Source organism: Salvia splendens, chromosome 20 (assembly GCF_004379255.2).
Source record: "Salvia splendens isolate huo1 chromosome 20, SspV2, whole genome shotgun sequence".
Classification (NCBI taxonomy): Eukaryota; Viridiplantae; Streptophyta; class Magnoliopsida; order Lamiales; family Lamiaceae; genus Salvia; species Salvia splendens.
This window is the reverse complement of record NC_056051.1, coordinates 24,733,724-24,754,320: the sequence shown is the minus strand read 5'-3', so window position 1 is coordinate 24,754,320 and position 20,597 is coordinate 24,733,724. Positions and strand designations below refer to the sequence as shown.

The window sequence follows — 20,597 nt, the reverse complement described above, 5'->3', positions numbered from 1 at the left end:
CAAAAATTCCTAATCTTTCCAATAGGCCAAATTTGTTTTATTTTATTTTTAAAAATTTTAGTTTTAGGTTCAAAATGATGTTATTTAGTTGTCACAATAATGCATTTACAACACTATTCATTGACATCACCAAAATTTTACATGTGAGCATCGAATATGCTCCAAAAAATTATCATAGGACAATTAAGAATTGTTTTAAGCTGTGATTTGTCATTTAAATTTTAAAAGGTGCAAGACAAATCAAAATTTGACCAAATTTTATAATTTTACATGCAATTAACCATATTATTAAATCCCAAAAACGTTAGCAAAAACAATTATCGCGCTTTTTATACGTGGTCTAGAAACCCTAAAAAATAGTAACATTAAATAATTAAAAGAAATTCAAAAAAATAGTAAAATGACAGTTTCATTCCTCAACACTAAACAAAGTGTTGGCTTCGAAACCTTAGCCCGTTTCACAAGTTTTGTGTGACTTTCAAGTCATTTCAAGACTGATATTTTTAACTTCGTCAATTAGATAGAAACACAAAGTATAGGTAAGTAAATGATAGCTAATCAACATGGTACATATATATTGAGTGACTAGAATTAATGTTACATCTATAACACTAGAGTTGAATGAAAGTTTCAATTCTTGATTGGGAGAAACTCAAAGAAGCAAGTAGGTTTACTAAAGGTATGAGGAATGTGACTGTCTTCTAGTTGTGGGCTGGGAAAGAGATGAAGAGTAGTTTGATTTTGATGGCTGATGCCATAAAAATAGGGTTTGGTATTCTCTTCTCCATTTGAAGAAGAAGATAAGTCCAAATCCGACTGCCATTCATTCCCTACAGTTACAACCTTAGCCTTACCTTCCAATTCCTCCTTGTGATTCCATCCATCTGCAGCAATCACTGCACCTTGCATTGATGCAGAATCCTGTAAAATTTTAACATAATTAAAGAAAAGTTGAGTGATTTTTTCACCTAAATCGAGGAATTCTCTTACAAAAAGTACTTTCATTCTTTTTTTCATTATATATAATGCTATTCAATTTCTTGACCTTATGCTTATGTCACATATCGAAAATTAATTACCTAAGTGAAAAAAAATAATCTTATTGCAGTGTACCTTTGAAGGTGTGCAGCAGTTTAAGACCTTCCTGTGTTTTTCAATTTCCAAATATCCCCTGATCAGTCCTGCAAAACCATATCAATTTTATTTTTATTTTTTTGTGTAGCATATATAAATAGGCAAATTGCCGGAAAATTAACAAATTTAGACAACTTACAAAAATAGACAATTATAGTACCACTATCTCTAACATTTTTGCTAAATGTACCATGTTCTCGGATTGGGAGGAAATTATGTATAATGTGGCAAAATGTTTAGCTACTTAAATGACGTTGTTTAACATACTTAGTCACCCACGTCTTTAATTATTAATGGATACTTCATTAGTGGATTAATTAGTAATTACCAGGTGGCGTATGGTGATTTCTGGCGGCGAGCTGACGACGTTTCTTCTGCCTCTCTCTGGCCTTGTGGTTTTGAAACCAGTAGAAAACGTTCTTCCCTTCGATTTTCCCAAACCGTCGCAATTTCGCCGCTATATGCTGAATCTGCTCCGCCGACGGAGTTCTGATCCCGCGCCGGTACATTTCCTCAAGCGCCTGCAGTTGCTCCGCCGTAGGGTTCCACCTCGTGCTCACCAACGGCGCCGCCGCTATCTCTCTCTCATGACCACCTGCCATGAGAACTTTTTTAAACGGACAACTTTGATAACTAAATACTAATACTACTACTACTACTACTATCATTTTATTGATAAATTAATTCAGTTGGCATCATAAAATATATCAATTCACTTATGTTTTATGATGCCAACTAAAATATTACTGTGTTTGCGAACTGCAAAAAATGGAAGAAACTAAGCAAGCTTGTGAGAGGGCTTAATTACTTATGGAAAGGAAATTAGGGTTTCGCAGGCCGTAAGGTGGAAAAATTGGGCGGCGCATCAGAGGCCCGATGGCCGGCCCCTTCAGTTCTAGGGCTTCGTTGCGGTTACTATCCATCATCGTCGTCGTCGTCATCCTCATTGATTTTTGCGTATTAGTATGTAGATGGAATTGTTTTAGATGGAGAAATGTAGACAAATAGGTAAAGAGATGGAGACTTGTCTATTAATGAGTTTTGCAAAGAGGAAAGAATAGGTTGACCATGCTACTATATAACTAGTGGTGAAAATTTGGAAGTAGTTTTTTGGGAGATGGAAATATAAAAGCGACTTGACAATGATGAGGTTATGAGGAGTGTGTCATTGGGACTTCAATGTCTTGCTTCATCTTTTTTTACATTCCATTCTGCCTCTGTGTGTGTTTTTTGTAGAATTGAGTTAATAAATTCTTTGATTAATGCTCAACTAATTCTCTTACCTGCCACAGTTTAATTATCTTTTGTCTCTTCAATACCTTATCTCCAACCCTATTAATGGCGACTTCTTCAATAGTAATTAGTAAGTACATTTTGTGGATGAATTATTGATACTGTCTACTGCACTTGTTCTACATTTATGCTTTTGTGCATGCAAAACCATATGTGTATTATCCACATTATTAATTTTTTCATCTCCCAGTTTTATTGCTACCAATGTTTCCAACTACCTATTATTTCTAGCCTAGCATGAATGATTTTGTGATGGGCTGTGAGTCTGTTGCATAACATAATTGTGGCATTTTTGTGATGGGCCGTGTCACCAAATTATACAAATTCATATGTTTGGTGTAACTAAATATTGTTAGGGGTGTCACTAAAATCATATCAATATCAAAGTTTATTTTGTTGTAGTGATATATAGTACTGTACTAGTAGATATATAGTCAAATGCTAATTATCTTAAATGGCTAACTTGTCAATTATACTTCTTTCGTCTTATAATAATATGCATTCTTTTCTTTGTACTTCGTCCCACAAGAATATGCATTTTTCAATTTTAGAAACTCTTTTATCTCTAATGAGGTGGGACCCATTGTCCACTAACAACACTTTAATTACTTTCTCTCTACCTCGCTCTTATTTCACCAATTTTGTATTAAAACTCATGCCGAACCCAAAGTGCATATTCTTTAGAAACGGAAAGAGTACATATTACCAATGTCAACACGATGCTATTAATATATTAACAGAAATTTAAGTGAGATACTTATGTCTTTATGTTAATAGAAATATATGTCAATTAAATTAATGTTGACAAATTAATAGCATTGTATTGATATTGATAATATATATAATTATCAAATTAGCAGAATTAGTAATTTAAGATAATTATGAACTTAATAGGACGATATGACGATAGTTATGTACTATACATCTGTGTCACATTATCCAAAATTAGAATTAGAAATAGTATTATTGCAAGTTTCTTTGTGATTAATCTTTTGGCACCGGCCTCAACATGAATGTAGCTGGAGCTAGGTAGTCAGTAAGTCATTTTAATAAATACTGAATTTATTAGTGATGTTGTAGTGCAGTAAAGCATCTTGAAGTGGAAACCACTCAAATAAATACGAAAGATTTATAGTTGAAAAATATGAATATGTATCATATGGTTAGTTAGCTAGTATTTTAATACATATGTATGCACCTCTATATATACACTTTAACAGTTAAAGATATAAAGATGCAATTTATGTGAATTGATCCTCAGGTTGTTAGCATTTATACATGTTCCCATTAAGATTATGATTCTTGCTAATTCAATATTGTGTCTAATTTGGTATCCACGTGTATAATAGTAACTACACTATACCTACAATTATTGGAATGGCCTAAGTAGGCATGCACACGGTTCAAAAACCGCCGGTTCCCCAGAACCGGCAGTTCACGGCTCAAAATTTCATTGAACCTGAACCGGCCAGCCAAGGTTGTTAGCATTTATACATGTTCCCATTAAGATTATGATTCGTGCTAATTCAATATTGTGTCTAATTTGGTATCCACGTGTATAATAGTAACTACACTATACCTACAATTATTGGAATGGCCTAAGTAGGCATGCACACGGTTCAAAAACCGCCGATTCCCCAGAACTGGCAGTTCACGGCTCAAAATTTCATTGAACCTGAACCGGCCAGCCAAGGTTTTAGGTGGTTCCGGTTCCGATTCAAATTTTTTTTTTCATTTTAGTATTTATTTGACCGAGACTACAAGTCACAACTTATAATGTTGGACTTGAGCCTTTGAGTTGAAAGATAGTGTATTGGATGATTCTCTTTTATAGCTACATGTTCTTGGATGTGTTGCTCTTTCTTTCAATGTGTGATAAAAGTCATTATTTGTAACTACATGGTAGATTTCCATCATTTTTGTTTATATCTTGACTATTTTCTATTATTATAATTATAATTTAACAATAAATATTATTACATAAAGTATTATTCTTTAATCCTTTATCATTATCGATTTGTTTGTGTATAAGTTTATGTAGTATATGTTAACTAATAAATACCATTATACACATTAAGAGAATAATTATTACAAATTGTCTTAATATAGCGATAACTATTATATGAATGATTATTTATCTATATACAAATCATATTACTCAATAATTGTTTATTCTTATCAATCAAGAATATATTAACAAATAATAATTTTATTTATATAAAGTATACTACATCTATTAGAATAATAGCTATTATACAAAATCATACTATTAGTCTACTACTAATATATAAATATATACACTATATTATATCGCTACACAAATCATTCTTTAGTTATGTATTTTTATCATTATGATACAAATTATATTAATTGTTGTTCTTTACACATTTTAATCAATATATTGAGAAAAATTAGCAACATGCTTACATTTAAATCCAATTATTTGAACACATCCACATTCTATAAATATACAAACTATGAGCAACATGCAACATTCAAATTTAATTAAACTATTCAAACTAAACTATTCTAGTTTATACTATTATTATCTATAAATTTGTCTTAGGAAAAAATCATACAAAAATAAAGATAATGTTAGTAAATAATAAAATGTAGTATGGAGTATAAAATAAAGAAAAGTAGAAAACAAAAGAAAGTTTTGTATCCCACATTGGAAAAAGATGAATGAATGATCTAAACATATAGTTATAAAAGAAAATACTTCAACATATTTTGTCTCACATTGAAAGTGAAACACAATATATTCAAGGATGTCTCTATAAAAGTGAAACAACCAAGAATGATTTCTTAGAATTATTAAAAGTGAGCACATTTAAATCCAAATATTATTTGAACACATCCACTCTATATAAATATACAAATTATGAGCAACATGCAACATTCAAATGTAATTAAACTATTCTATTTGATGCTATTATTATCTATAAATTTGTCTTAGAAAAAGATTCATGACAAAAATAAAGATAAAATTAGTGAATAATAAAATATAGTAAAAAAATAAAGAAAAGTAGAAGACAAAAGAAAGTTTTATATCCCACATTGGAAAAAAGCTGAATGAATGAGCTAAACATGTAGTTATAAGAGAAAATACTTCAACATATTTGTCACACATTGAGAGTGAAACACAAAATATTCAAGGATGTTTCTATAAAATAGAAATAACCAAGAATGATTTTTAGAATTCAGAGGCCCAACAAATAAATATGTGTTATTATGAAATTCTTGTATTTATTTATTTGTAAAAATTGATTGATTTTTAAATATAAAAATTAATTTTTATAAATAATAAATAATAAATGTTTTTAAAAAAAATCATTTGAACTGCTGGTTCGAACCGGAGAACCGCCGGTTCCGGTTCCTGAAATTCGTGAACCTAAACCGGCCTGCATGAACCGCCGAACCGTATGCCGGTTCCGGTTTGTGAACCGGCGGTTCGGTTCGGTTTGTGCATGCCTAGACCTAAGCATACATATATATTTTTTTAATTGGTCTACTAAAGCTATTAGTAGTGATAAAATAACTGGAATGCATCAAGTTATATCTGAAATACTGTTATTCCATTTGGAACTAAATAAAATACACTTGAGATTGATTATGATATTACACAATTCTATCTAGTTTATTTAGCCAAAATTAAGCAACAAATGAATGCAGGTGGTGTTTACATTAGTCTAAGAGCTTGTTGCAAGTGGTGACTCCAACAGCAGCAGCAAGGTGCCAAGCAGCATGCAGAAACGGAGTCCGGGGGAGCAGATCGTCTGCCACGAAAAACGCCCCTCCTAACAACGACGACATCTTATGCACATTATAAGCCACCCTCAAATCTGGATCCTCAAATGCCCTCTTAGCAAATGCAACCTGATACATGTATAAATATCCTAAATGCAATGTTTTAAGCTCAAACCTCCTTTCACACCGCGTATATCAAGAGAAGTTAGATATGGAAAAACTACCTCCATAATCCCTGCGTGGACTGCTGAAACCATGAGGGGTTGTATAGGCAGAAACAAAGCTGATGCTGTCATCAACAGCTTGGGGTTCTCGTTCCTCAGAGCTCTCGATAAACACTGTCGAATTGAACCAACACACACCACAATCACAAGCCAAACTAACAAGAAGATGAGCACTCTGTTAAGAGTCCAATTTCTCTAGCTAAGAATAAGCTTCGTCCAATTAACAAAATCGAAGAAACTAGTTCCGTTCAAGAATATCAGCTTCGTTTTGAGACTTACAACGGTAGCTGTTGCGATCATGGTGTAGTCAGCCCATCTGAGATACTTCCTCAACCTGCCTCTCGAAGAATGGTACAAACTCGATGCGAGTCCTACTCCAATCAATGAATTCGCGTATATTTTACAGTTGACATTCTTCCTGCAGGAGAAGCTATGAATATGGCAAGCAAGACACATCTGCAACGCAACGCAACTCAGCTTATAGAGTTATATATCACACCTTGGGGCTTGGAGTCCAATGGCAATAAAAGGAAGTGAAGTAAGGACATTAGCCACAGTTTCGGCTAAATGTTGATCAACTGAAAGAGCAATTGGTTCAGTATTACAACAACAACAACAACAACAACAACAACGAAGAAAAGCCACAGTTACGAGGAGCTAGATAGCTAGTGTGAAGTACCAGTATGAGTACAATGGATGGGCCTCAAACAAGTAGGTCTTTCTTGCCAAACTTTCCTAATCAACATATAATTAGTATCATTAGACACCTAACCTTGACAACATTTTGGTGAAAAGAATCAAGCTATAGGCACCTTCGAAATCTCTTCACTTACTGCACGATTCGTCGTTGGTGGTTGCTGCTGCCGGTGTTAGAGGCTCCACAGGCTATGTCACCATGTTTGGTTATTTCTTGAAATGAAAATGGTGAGTGAGAAACCAATTGCACTCCATGAACTCCAGCCAAGGCTTGATTAGACTTCTCATGACTCATTTTATTTTGAAATTAATCAGTCAATCAATGTCTGCCAAAAGGATGAACAATTCTTGAGTCACTTAGATTGATTACTTTACAACTTCATTAAGATCATACCAAACTCCCTCCGTCCCAAGTTAATTTTTCAAAACGTCCCAAATTAAATGACTCATTTCCTCTTTTGACAAAAATTAACTCTTTATCTTTCTCCTACTTAATTAGCACTACACACCATTAATCACTCCCATTTCACTAACATACATAATTAATTCCAATCATATACAGAATTCTCAATAGAGGTATAACTATTCCCCAACAGGACAGACACTTTTCAGAGGCAAAAAAATTCAATCTTGTTAGTAGAGAACATGCCAATCTGCTGTACTGCAGCAGTATAGAATCCGTGACTCGGATTACATAGTTTATACAATAAGATTAAATCCATATAATTAAGGTGACAGCGCAACAAACCCATAATTAAAATTTAAACCGTCACATTATTTAAAGAATTAAAAAAAGGATCTTTGCAGCACAAATTATACCTGGATATATAATGGCAAATGCAATGCGCAGGAGAGAATTTAGTGAAGTGGTGGAACGAAATTGGAGGAAATAAATTGAGGAAAATATGCGAATTTGAAAATAGGAATCTTCTTTAAAAAATGCCAAGTGCGTGGCATATTCTCTTGGTTTGGGTATTGTACATACACTAATGTCAAAATATTTGGCTCATTCTTTCTTCTATTTTCTGGACTTAGTAGTTTCGGACTTTCGGTAATATAAAATTAAATGAATGATTAAAATTGCGGAGATGGGAATTTAATTAATAGGCCTAAAAAAATACCAAGCCTTATCCAAGTGTCAAATATGGCCCAAAACCTCCTACTCCGGCCCACAAATATTTTGAACCTTGTCCTAAAGTTGTTGCATTGAATGGTCTAGGGTTATATTAAACTTATACGCCCTCGGTCTCATAAAAATAGGGACGTCCCAGGTTCTAATAACAAGGAATTGCACCTATTCTAGATGACAGTTTGTTATGATAGATAATTCATCTATCTTAGAATTATATGATCGAAAATAAACTAAAACAATGTTATAATCATTTTTTATTTATTTTATTTCCTTACTAAACTACCCATATATTTTCGCTAGAATAAAGTTATTCTCAATTTCACAATATTTGCATGCTACCATTTGGACCATCCTTACCAAAAGAGTAATAGTATATTAGTATATGTTGTGCAAATCACATTTCACAAAGCCCACTATATTTTAATAAATTTTAGAAAATATAATAAGAATAGTTTAATTATTTATCTATACATATATATTGTCCGCAGACAGCGGCTATTAATACTTTTCTCCAACCAACCCCAAAACATGACTGATGACTCCACCTTAATTTCTACATATATAGACAACAACCACATTCCCAAAACCTAATCACCATTACAAGCAAAACCCCAAAACAATTGCCTTTAAAAACGCAAGAAGCCAACATATGCAAGAAGAGTTGGAGAAAGTAAGATATTATGCATAAGAAGCTTCCATGATTCAAGGGTCAAGATCATGTGCCTAAACCCTTAAGATAAGGACTCACCCTTACTCTCTCTCATCAATAGGGTTTCTAATTAGAAATTTAGAATATTCCATGACACACAAATATAGCATCACTAGTGCAGAAATAAGTTGGTGGTCAAAAAAAATGTCAAGTGAAATTGGGAATAAGAGGAGGAGGAATAGCAATTCAAGGGCAAGGATTGTGCTAGCTTTTTCACTAACATTCCTCCTCTTGATACTCTCACCACTCGCGGCGGCGGAGTTGTCTCCGGCGAGAAAGGTGCGGTTCCACCACCACCACCACCATGCAAGAGGCTCAACTCCATCATCACAAAAAGTGTATGAAGAAGACAAGAGATTGATACACACAGGGACAAATCCTCTTCACAACTAATGTGGTTAGTTAACTTCTAGGAAAAAAAAAGGGGGCTATTTCTGCATTGTCTTCTTTTATTCTTTTTTTCAATTTTCTTCTGAATTAGAATTGAATATAGCAAGCCCCCTTTTTTAGCTTTCTCAGTGATTGTTAAATGAGGTGTGATGAAAAAAGGGGGAGGAAGAAACGAGGCTAGAAGCCTAGCTACATGATGTTAATGCCATTGTTTCTTCCTTTTTGAGTTTTTTTAATTTTTATTTTTCTGCACCTTCTGTTAGAACATTAATGTTGCTATATTAATTGCTGATATTACTTTTCTTCATCTACTCAGCCTTTTTTAGTATTTTACTATTATTTGCCTCCTGCTTATTTTTTTGTTGCAACTCATTATTAACTACTGATTACATTTCAAATCAATGAATTAACAAATGAAAAAATGCCATGCTTAATTTGAAAAAAGTTGGGGTCCTGGATGATAATTTAAGAAAGTTTTGGGGCGAATTTGCAATGTTTGTTGTAGAAACATTGAATAATAGATGGATTGATTATTCCTAGAAGTCTAGTAGATGTTTTTTATTGACTTGAATGCTTCCAATTTCTCCATATGTTAAGATATGAGAAAAAACACAATCAATAAAATATTTGTAGTCAAATTTTTTTTTTTTTGCATTCACCTTTTTGAAGAAGAGGGTTGATGCTCTCTCGGAGTGATCTTAATTAAAAATAAGGTATTGAAATCTCAACTTTCTTGAAATTGGAAGGTTCTTACCAAACCCATAAGCGATGATTTTGAGGAGGAAAGATTCTTCCTTGAAGCTCGAAAATTGTTAAATATTAGTATGAATGTTTGGCTAGATATTAAGATATGTTGATCATAAATATGAGTGAAACATAACACAAGGTGGAGATGATGAAGATGCAATTAATGAGAGATAAGCTCAAGCACCCAACACCCAACAATGTTTATATTAACATGATGCTGGTATATGGTTGGTGTTTAGAGCATCCGCAACGTCGCCACCGTCGTCCGCGCCGCTGGCAAGGCGAAGCACCGCCGCCGCTGCGCTCGCGACGCTGGCACGGCGCTGTTCGATGCATCGAGTAGCGCCGCGCCAGCGAGCAGCTGACGTGGCAGCACGGGATTGGGCAACGGCATAGCCGTTGCCTTCAAAAAAATTTTATTGATTTAAAATCGGTTTTTAATTAAAAAAACCGATAAAAAATAAAAAAAAAATTTCACTTCCCAAAAAAATTATAACCGTTTATTACCGTTTTTTACACTTCCCCCCCCCCAAAATACACACTTTCATCTATAAATACCCCCACTTTCACACCAAAAAATTCACATCAAACTACACAATTCTCATCTTCATTCTCCAATATCCATTCTCATCTTCATTCTCCCATATCCATTTTCATCTTCATTCTCTCATACCCTAACAATGTCCGGCCAAGGCGATGACAACCCGCCCTCTCACGGTTGGAACCCCCAATGGTTCGGGGGACAACCGTTTCCAAGTCCGAAAACGGAATATTCGGCCCCTCCTCTCACCCAAGATTCGGCCGTTCCGGGTGGCTACCGGCCATACCCAATCGACGACCAAGGTGTCTCCGAAGGGCGATACGGGTGGACACCAGAGCCTAGGTCGACCGCCCCTTCCCAAACTCCGACTCCTCCTACTCGCGCCGGTGTCCGCACACCGTACACTCCGGCGGAGATGGATAAATTCTTCAAGGCGTACTTCGAAATCTCCGAAGATGCGGCGGTTGGCACGAACCAATCCGGCGATCACTTTTGGTGGCGCGTCTCTCGCCGGTACAATGCAAACCGGCCGCCGGGAATGATCGAGCGCAACGAGAGTATGGTGCGTAACTGCATCGGCCGAGCCAACGAAGAAATTGGCAAGTTCAATGGCTATTTCCTCCAGGAGTCGTGGAATGCCGGGAGCGGCCGGAGCGAGGTCGACATCATCACTGCCGCGCTGAGCACCTACCAATCCTTGAACGGTAAGTCGTTCAAGTACCTCAACATTTGGCAGGAAACGCGGTTCCACCCGAGGTATATGGGAGGCGTAACATCCTCCTCTAGCGGCTCCTCCAAACGGTCAAGGTCGGTATCCCTATCCGACTCCGGCTCCGAAGAAGTGGCTAGCCAACTCGCCAGAGCTAACTTGGGTAGCCCCGACGCCGGACCAAGCGGTTCCCAACGCCGACCGCAAGGAAGGATGAAGGCGGCGGCCGACCGCCGGCGCTCCGCGACTCTATCAGCCCCCGCCCCTGAACCCGCACCCTATGTTCCACCTCCACCACCGAACAACTCGTTGTGGGCCCTTTTGGCCCAACTCAATATGGACGATAGGTCAACTATGACCCCCACGCAACTTCAAACGCACGAGGACATGATATTGGGTCTCAAAAAACAATTGGGGTTGGTGCCGCCGGATGCGTAGTCTTCCTCGGGTAATATTAGCCAATAATCATGTAATTTTTATTTTTAGGAGTTTAATCATGTAATTTTTAATTTTTAGGAGTTTAATTATGTAATTTTTAATTTTGAGGATTTTAATTATGTAATTTTTAATTTTTTGGATTTTAATTATGTCTTTTTTATTTTTAGGATTTTAATTATGTAATTTTTAATTTTTAGGATTTTAATTATGTCTTTTTTATTTTATTTGTAATTTGTAATATTTATTGTGGTTTTTTAATGAATTTTAGTATTATGGAAATGTTTTTGTATAATTGAATTTTAAATTAATTGTGATCGTCCTTGCGGAAGAGCACAGCTGTGGGTGTTGTGCTCTTGCCAGAGAACTGGCAGAAAAAGTGGGGTCGGGCCCACAACCGTGCCGCTGGCAAGAGCACGGTTGTGGATGCTCTTAGTTAGCTTGAATAGTTATTTTTTTCTATCAAATTTAAAGAAACTTGCCGACTCAGAGCATCCACAATAGGGACGGATGTCTTGGCGGACATCTCAAAACACCTCATGCCACGTCATAAGGACATCCCACAGCACTAACACGTCATAAGGACATCCCACTCCACAATAGCGGACATCTCCAAGGACATCCCGGTGGACATCCCAATAATCAAAATTCACAAATATGCAATTTTACGGAATTAAAATTTTGACACGAATACGGGGAATATGCAACCATTTTATTTCTACAAAAAGCATACATATTTAAATTTAAAAAAATATACGTAGTTCACCAAAAATAAAAAAATCATCCCAAACCAAAAAACGATTCAAACAAAGTACATGTTATGCATTGAATCTGTATAGTTTGCCGCTAGCCGAACGGGGGTCTCGCTGATACATGCGTTAGAGTTTTTTTAAAAAATCGTATATATAGAGTTTGCAACGAGCCGTATATATAGAGTTTGCAACGAACCGTATATATACAGTTTTTAAAAAAAATTGAAAATTGGGACGTCCGCCGGGACGTCCGTGCACACCCGCGGACGACCTCTCATCCTCATGGGACGTCCGCGTCCGCCTCTTCCGCTGCAATAGCGGACGATCGGCTCGACGGTCGGACGTCCACCGGGACATCCGCTATTGCGGATGCTCTCAAGAAACAAGAGTTGTGAGAAATATATATATCTCTTATTTTTAAATTAAAGGAATTATTATATCCTCCAGTTATATCGAAACATGCCTATATATTTGGAACATCCAAAAATTAAATTTATGTAAACGGAAATGGGACGAAGGGAGTAAAAATAATACTCCAATGTAACAGAAATCAGTTTACCCTATGGCCATGTTTGGTTACCAGGATTCTATCTGGAAAATAATTTAATTCCTTAAATTTTAAAATCATGTGTTTATTCGGTTTTTAATCAAATTGGGAAAGTAATCAGAATCTCAAGACAAGGAAAGTTAGTACAACTTTCTAGGATTCTGAATCCTAACTTTTATTAGGTATTCTTTTTCCAAATCGTAGGATTCTTACATATTTAATTCAATATAAGTATATTTTATTATTATTATTATTATTATTATTATTATTATTAATTACAATGTATAAAAAAAATTTAAAATTATAAACCATACTTAATTATGGTATACTAAATAACTATAATTAAAATTATCATAATTATAACTATATTATTATAATATTATATATATTTGTTATTATCATAATAATTATTAATAATATATTAAATAATTAAAATATAATTATATAATATAAAATAGGTGTGTATTAAGGTCCTCACAGCTCTTTAGTGTTAAGCTTTAAATAGATCACACCCCTTGGATCCTTGGATTGGATAATTGTGATCAAAATAGCCGAGCTACATTAATTGACGAAAAATCTACATTATTAGTCGGTGTAGATTATTAGAATGCAAATCTACATTATTAAACTATAATGCTACATTATTAGAATGAAAATCTACATTATTAAATAACATGTGGCATTAATCTAACCGTTAGATGACAAAATCGTGGGGCTGAGACTCAGTTGAATGTTTGGACGATATTTACATATTGAACTTGAATACATCCCATATAAAATATATGATAATAAATAATTATTATTATTTTGTAAACTAATAATTAATCAATAAAGTCATAGTGAAATTTCAAATTATAAAATTTATTCAATTATAATATCCGTAAATATGCATATTTATAATTATAATAATCATATTTATTATTATAATAATTTATGATTATAATGTAACTATAATTGCAATTATATTATTAAATACTACGATGGATAATCCATATTTAAACTAATAATCATAATAATATAATTAATATTATTTGTAATTAATAATTTATTAAAAATTTTATATTATTATTCTTTTTTATAAATAAAAATAATAATAATAAGTAGGAGTATAATTTTAGTTTGGTGTTTAAATTAAATATAAAATTTAAAATCTTGATATTTTCCAAACACAGGAAAGTAAAGTTATTAGGAATCATATTCTCGGGATTCATTTTCCTTGTCAACTTTACTTTCCCGTCAACCAAACATGGTCTATATATATTTTTATCCATGATTATGTTTATTGCTTTTATCCTAACGTGCTTGAGTCAATATTAGGTCATAAATTAAATTTGCTTTGCTTGGATGATTGCTACTAAATATAACAAAATACAAGCTCACATTCTAAAATTAAACTACAGATATAGAAGTGATTTTTTATCAAAAAGTCAACGCTCAGATCTACAATCAATTCCTGAAAATATGAGTAAAATATTGGTGGTTGAAACACGTTATCATATGATATGTCTAATTGGCTACACATCATATAGCAATATGTCTGGTCGATTAAATTATTAGTATTCTATCATCATTCTACTTGTAGGTGGAAATCTGAAAGTGCGGATAATGGGAGCAATACCACATTTTGCAATGAGAAATGTTTTATTTCAAATAACAAGAATAATACAATTATGTGACGTTGACGAATCACATCTAAATTGGTGAAACGGTTTATTTTTAATCATAGATTAACGATTCGGGGTCATCAAAATTTCTCAGAAAAATAATCTTGGACAAATTTCTAAAAATTCTCAATATATTGCTTAATTTTTGAAAAGTACAAAACTCATTAAATTTTGATCAAATTATCTGATTTTATAAGCAATTAACCATATGACCTAGATAAAATTGTAATAAAAATAAATAATTCAAAAATTGGTTAATAACTACAAATAACTCATTAGACTTTACGATTACGGCTGTTATTAACCTTTACTTAAGCTCATAAATTTGACCTATAAATAAAATAATCATATCATCCCATTAACGGCAAAATAATTACTGTCAGATAGTTCTTCTCTAATTAAGATGTCATTATCTGCTAATCTCAGATAATTTGACTAACAAGATTTAAAAATACTAGTTAGCTCTAATTAAGATAGTCATTATCTGCCGATCTCAGATAACGTGACTAACATAATTGATATTTCAATTAACTAGACAAACAAAATCTCAGCAAATCTTCATGATAGGACAAACACACATGTACAAAATCAAGAGCTTTGAGTAAACTTAAAATCTAAGCTGTACAAAATCTAAGCTTTGAGTAAACTATATCATTCCATCCTCTAATTAAGAATTTCTATCGAAGTTTCCATATTTAGAGGTAGTACTTTGTGTTATGTGATCAATACAGGACTAAAAATAGGTCATTATAAGAGAGCATTTAAGGTCATTTTTACTTTGTTTTTAGTTTATTATAGGAAATTCGGATTTTTAAATGACCCATATCAATTTTAGATTATTCAGCTCATCTTAAAATCTGAATTCTCAATAATAAAGTAAAAATGACCTAGGTGTTCTCAAACTATGTTTCTTTTTTATTCTGCGTTCTGTATTTAAGGTGTGTTTTCCCTTTAAGCGACCTCGTGTTTAGTTCCATAATTATTTGTTATTATTTCTTCTATTTTTTTCTCAAACAAAGACTAATTTTTCATACATCATGTCTTTTTAAAGTTATACTTTCTCATTATCCTATTGTCATGCTAATTCAAACTTTTAATTTAGTAATTAAAGGAGAATTGTCTTACAAACTGAAATTCATCGTCTAATTGTGCGACAATGTAATTGTACAATACAATGTATTCATTGTTACATATCTTCAGATATTTATCGTCTAGTTGTGGGACAATGTATTCATTGTTATATATCTTCTGATCTTACGATGGTGCACCATGCAATAATTAAATCAACGTGTATCATGGTATCACAATGAATTATTGATACCTATTTATTTTATTCTCAAGTAATTGAACTATTCTTCCATTCGCATTCATCGACCTGTAAATATTTTAAGAAATTCAATAAATTTAAGAGGCAATAATGCAAGAAAAAAACTAAATAATTTAAATGACAGTGAGCAGTGTCCCATATTATCATCATGAAAAACTTAGAAAAATAGTAAAAATGTGGTTCTAGAAGCATTTTGAGGCCTATATGAAGAGGGGTGTGCAAGCTCATATTCACATCAAACTTGCATTGTGATATACATTTCATATTTAGAAAAAGAGAGAGAGAATATGGCTGCGCCTAGTGGGAAGTTGGTTGATAAGATTAACATAAAATCTGATGGAGATGTGTTCCATGAATTGTTCAGAGAGAAACCACATCAGATCTCAGGCATTTGCCCAGACAAGATCCAAACATGTGATTTGCATGAAGGCGAATGGGGCAAAGTCGGATCCATCATCGTCTGGAACTACTTCCACGGTACGCAGAAAAATAAAAAATATTGGCAGAAAGAACCTATTTTCTTAGGTTTTACTAACATCTACTCTCTCTAGTCCCTATTACAGTCTCATTTTGTCATTTTCGTCTTGGTCCTTATTAATTGTCTCATTTCAATTTTACTAATTATGATAATTGGACTACATATTTCACAAACTTATTTCACTCATAATAATAGGACCAACATTTAACTAACTTTAACAAAGTCAAACAGTTTCTTAAAACTCGCATCAGCAAAAAATTGGACATTTAATAGAGACTGGAGGAAGTAGTCATCAACTTAGTAAGAACTGAAAGATAGTTTTCAATAATATGGATAAAGAGGTTGATAGAGGCTTGAGCCCCGCCTGTCACACGGGTGTGTGTTTGCATGAGCTTTTTTATTGTTATTACGACGTGAGAACACTGCGTGCGTTGGCGTGTGTAGATGGGAAGGAGAGGGTGGCGAAGGAGATAATCGAAGCCATAGATGAGGCGAACAAGTCGGTGACGTTCAAAGTGATAGAAGGGGATCTGATGGAGCATTACAAGGAGATAAAGCTGACGGTCCACGTGGACACGAAAGGAGAAGACAACCTGGTGACGTGGACCATCGAGTACGAGAAGGTGAAGGATGATGTTGCTGATCCTCACACACTCATGGAGTTCTGCCTCCACGTCACCAAAGATATCGAGACTCACCATCTCACTTAGCGCCCATTCATCGGCTCCGTGGCGCCTACTTGTTTAATAAATACTCCGCGGGGTATCATCTTATTTCTTGTTTGATTGTCTATGTTGTATTTATGGTGTGTGTTGTAATTTGTGGGAGTGCCTACCCTCATGTTTCTTCCTCAAATCAAACTTCATATATATGTATAAACTATCAAGTTATGTGCATTTATTTCCTTAATCTTGATCCATTGAGTTTATTACTATTAAATATCATTAGAGCAGTGTCATGTGGCGCAATTGAAATAGTGTGCAATTGACAAAAATCAGATTTTAGAATTAAATATCATTAGGAAACTTTCGTTTTCAAATTGCGAAATTATTGATTGGATAAATACAATGGAAGTTGTTTATTTGGTGGAGAAGATCCGTTATGTCTTTTCAAAGCTTGAGAAGTCATTCAATAAACAAAGAAGAGAGTACCAGAATTGTAAATTAGACATGAATGCAAGATATATCAATCATTTGCAATTGTGTGGAAAATGCGAGGAAAAAACTGGAAATTAAGAGCGAGCTAAAATAGTGATATTGGATTAGGCATGGAGGCCTTTGCAGCCAGGAATCTCGATCCATTCAATCTGTATTTGGACTTTGCCGCATTCGACCTCGTTGAGTCTGAGCATCATGTCTTGTCTCATCTTCCCACCTTTGTACCACACAATGGTGCTCTCCTCGGCCAGGCAGTTCTCCTTCGTCGGGTGCACCCTCTCCACCTTCGTCCCCTCGGGGAGGCTCGACAGCCCCATCTTCAGGCACTTTATCAGCGGCTCTATGTCTATGTGTGCGCACCCCATGCTGTCGTCCACCGTGAACGTGTCCTTGTCGTACACATTCTGCACACACACGGGTTACTTATTACACGTGTTCTTGTCGTAAACATGTCCTAGTCATACACCAAATCGGAAAACCAAAAATGCCTAAAATAAAACCAAACCGAACCAAAATCTGAATAACAAAAAAAAAACAAACTTTAAAATTCGATTTGGTTCAATTCAGATATTCGGGTTTTGGATTTGTTGCTCGCCCCTAACCGACTGGATATACAGATTGGTTATTGTAAGAATCTCTTTATCTCAAGAACGCAAGAACATTGCACTAAAAGTGTCCTTGTCATACACCGACTGCATATACGGATTGGTAATTACGAGTTTTTATCTCGAGAAAATGCAAGAACACTGCACTGAAGTACGTACCAGCACAATGGGAGAATGGAAATCCTTGATGTAGATAGTGAGCTCCTCGTTCCACACGGGGTTGCAGTTGCCCCTGATGACCTTGGTCTTGACCTTTTGGTTGGAGCAGGAGACGACGCAGTAGGGGTCGCTGCTGAGGGTGTCGCGGACAGCCAGGTTGATCCCGCGGCGCACCCGGATGCGGATGAGTCCCAAGACGTCCATGAGGCCGACAAGCCTGGCTTCAACGACGCCGCCCTTGCTTGATCCGGTCGGTTTCCCTCGCGATCCTCCTCCTACTTTCCTCTGCTTCTTCTTCTTCTGCTTCTCCTTGTTTTCGAAACAAGTGTGTCGGAAGGGATAGGCAAAGACCTCCTCAAGATCACTGCAGATGTTCAAGGAAACCCCTATGCAAACAATGGCCAAAGACCATTACCTATTCTATACATTACGCTTTCTCAATAACCACCTTTTTCTCTCCTTTCAATCACAACAATCCCACTTCCATCCTTTCATTATATACACACATGTTTCCCCACCACTTCCTCTCCAAACATTATTTTCTGTCCATTGCTTCTCTCCCTATACTTTCCACCATTCATTCATTTCATTTTCTAAATGTAGGATACGATCATCATTAACAGTTTGTTTATAGTACTACAATTCTATTTATATTAAGCCAAATTATCAAAAAAACCACCAAGTTTGTTCAACTTCTGATCAATATCGCAACTTTTAAAAATGGTCGCTTATATCATAACCTTGCCAATTTTTAAATTCGGTTATTTTATAAAATTGCGAGATTGACCAGAAATTGATCAAAAAAATAGTCGTTTTTTAGGCAATTTTCCTAATGGCAAGACATAGCAATATCGGCAAACGAAACAGATAGACATAACAATATCTCGCATCGGTATAAACAGAATAACTATGAATACAACAATAGTAACATAACCTAACCTATGAATTACGACTTGAGCATTGCAGAAGGGGGCAATGGAGGAGCGTCGAGCTGGTACAAGTTCAAAGAGGGCCCCACAAATCGGAACAGAATCCATCCACCAATCACGATGAAGATGGAAGCATAAGCAAATTTGTTGAGCCAAAACAGCAGACCTTTTTCGCCTACGTACAGCTCCATCGCCTTCTCACTCAAGCTCATCGAATCCCAATCCTTGGGCTGCTTTTCAACCGCTTTTTTAACGCCGCCGCCGCCTTCCTCCTCCTGCCTTCGCCTCCGTCTCGAGCCGCGTTTGAATCGGATTTCTACTGATTCCGGCGGCCGGATTTGCTGCGGTGGGCTGAGGTCGGTGCCGTTTTCTGGATTGCATCTGATTAGGGTTAGGGATCGGTGATGGAGGAGATGGCAGGGGAAAGCGGTTAAGGAGAGCATCGTCTGTTTCGAATTTCACTGCAATTGCGGAATGATTTCATTCTCTCGATCGATAAAATCATTGATTGTGAAATGAATTTGATAAAAGAGTTGGTGATTACCTTGAGGAATCGCCGGATTTTGATATCGGTGGCTGGTTTGGAATTGATTGGGTGAGAATTGAGGATTTAAAGATTGGGTTTTCGAACAGAGATGATGGGGTTAGTGTATAAAAGCGCTACTTCCCAAGAATGAAATCGCTGTTTATATGAGTTCAAATTACAACGACGACTCTTAAATAAGGTGGTTATGAACTTATGTATAGCAAATTTCGGGAAAATTCACAAAATTTAGTCAATTTCATTGGTTTGAATACGGTGGGAAGAAATGTGTTAGCCTAATCCAGTATTTCATAATTTTATGGGATCGATGGAGTATAGATGATTATAATTTGGGGTGGGCAGAAAGATATGAATTTCTTAGTGATACTGGGCTTCTTCTATGTAGAACATTGAAAAAGGAGATATTATATATAGCACTAAGCCCAAGCTATGCAAGACTGAGAATATAGAGTTGTTGTTGTTGGGTTTAATTGGAGATAATTACATATTTTATACAAAATATTTTACCTTTGTTTCAATTTAGTACAAAAAGTATGAAATTTACATATTACATACAAAAAGTTTACTAAGTGTTTTAAGTTAATACATTCCGTTAAATATTTTAAAAACCGTTAGTTAATTTATAATTTGTTCAACTTATCAGCATAATTATAAAATAATTAGAGATTTAATATA

General features: G+C 34.9%; 5 protein-coding genes across 6 annotated transcripts; 1 reads left to right on the top strand and 4 right to left on the bottom strand.

Moving 5' to 3' along the window:
• Positions 1-523: 523 nt before the first annotated feature.
• LOC121781854 (WUSCHEL-related homeobox 6-like) lies at positions 524-2,315 on the bottom strand. The gene is made up of 4 exons (XM_042179554.1): positions 1,943-2,315; positions 1,463-1,729; positions 1,114-1,181; positions 524-921 (listed from the first exon to the last, which is right to left on the bottom strand). Exons 1-4 carry the CDS (start codon positions 2,079-2,081, stop codon positions 631-633), a joined length of 765 nt encoding a protein of 254 aa, XP_042035488.1. The 5' UTR covers positions 2,082-2,315; the 3' UTR covers positions 524-630.
• Positions 2,316-5,983: 3,668 nt separating this feature from the next.
• LOC121781297 lies at positions 5,984-8,044 on the bottom strand. 2 transcript variants are annotated; one of them, XM_042179038.1, is made up of 7 exons: positions 7,917-8,044; positions 7,235-7,423; positions 7,081-7,136; positions 6,901-6,979; positions 6,681-6,819; positions 6,402-6,515; positions 5,984-6,306 (listed from the first exon to the last, which is right to left on the bottom strand). In XM_042179038.1, exons 2-7 carry the CDS (start codon positions 7,390-7,392, stop codon positions 6,115-6,117), a joined length of 738 nt encoding a protein of 245 aa, XP_042034972.1. In that variant the 5' UTR covers positions 7,393-7,423; positions 7,917-8,044; the 3' UTR covers positions 5,984-6,114. The 2 variants fall into 2 exon arrangements, with proteins under 2 accessions (XP_042034972.1, XP_042034973.1); XM_042179039.1 differs by having other exon boundaries at positions 6,238-6,326.
• Positions 8,045-16,281: 8,237 nt separating this feature from the next.
• LOC121780897 (kirola-like) lies at positions 16,282-17,437 on the top strand. The gene is made up of 2 exons (XM_042178552.1): positions 16,282-16,527; positions 16,973-17,437. Exons 1-2 carry the CDS (start codon positions 16,338-16,340, stop codon positions 17,236-17,238), a joined length of 456 nt encoding a protein of 151 aa, XP_042034486.1. The 5' UTR covers positions 16,282-16,337; the 3' UTR covers positions 17,239-17,437.
• A 223-nt stretch (positions 17,438-17,660) lies between these two features.
• On the bottom strand, positions 17,661-20,082 carry LOC121780775 (protein C2-DOMAIN ABA-RELATED 7-like). Its single transcript, XM_042178404.1, has 3 exons — positions 19,923-20,082; positions 18,450-19,839; positions 17,661-18,089 (listed from the first exon to the last, which is right to left on the bottom strand). Exons 2-3 carry the CDS (start codon positions 18,651-18,653, stop codon positions 17,790-17,792), a joined length of 504 nt encoding a protein of 167 aa, XP_042034338.1. The 5' UTR covers positions 18,654-19,839; positions 19,923-20,082; the 3' UTR covers positions 17,661-17,789.
• Positions 19,396-19,821, bottom strand: LOC121781724. The gene has a single exon (XM_042179421.1). The coding sequence runs from the start codon at positions 19,819-19,821 to the stop codon at positions 19,396-19,398; it is 426 nt and encodes a 141-aa protein (XP_042035355.1).
• Positions 20,083-20,597: the final 515 nt, after the last annotated feature.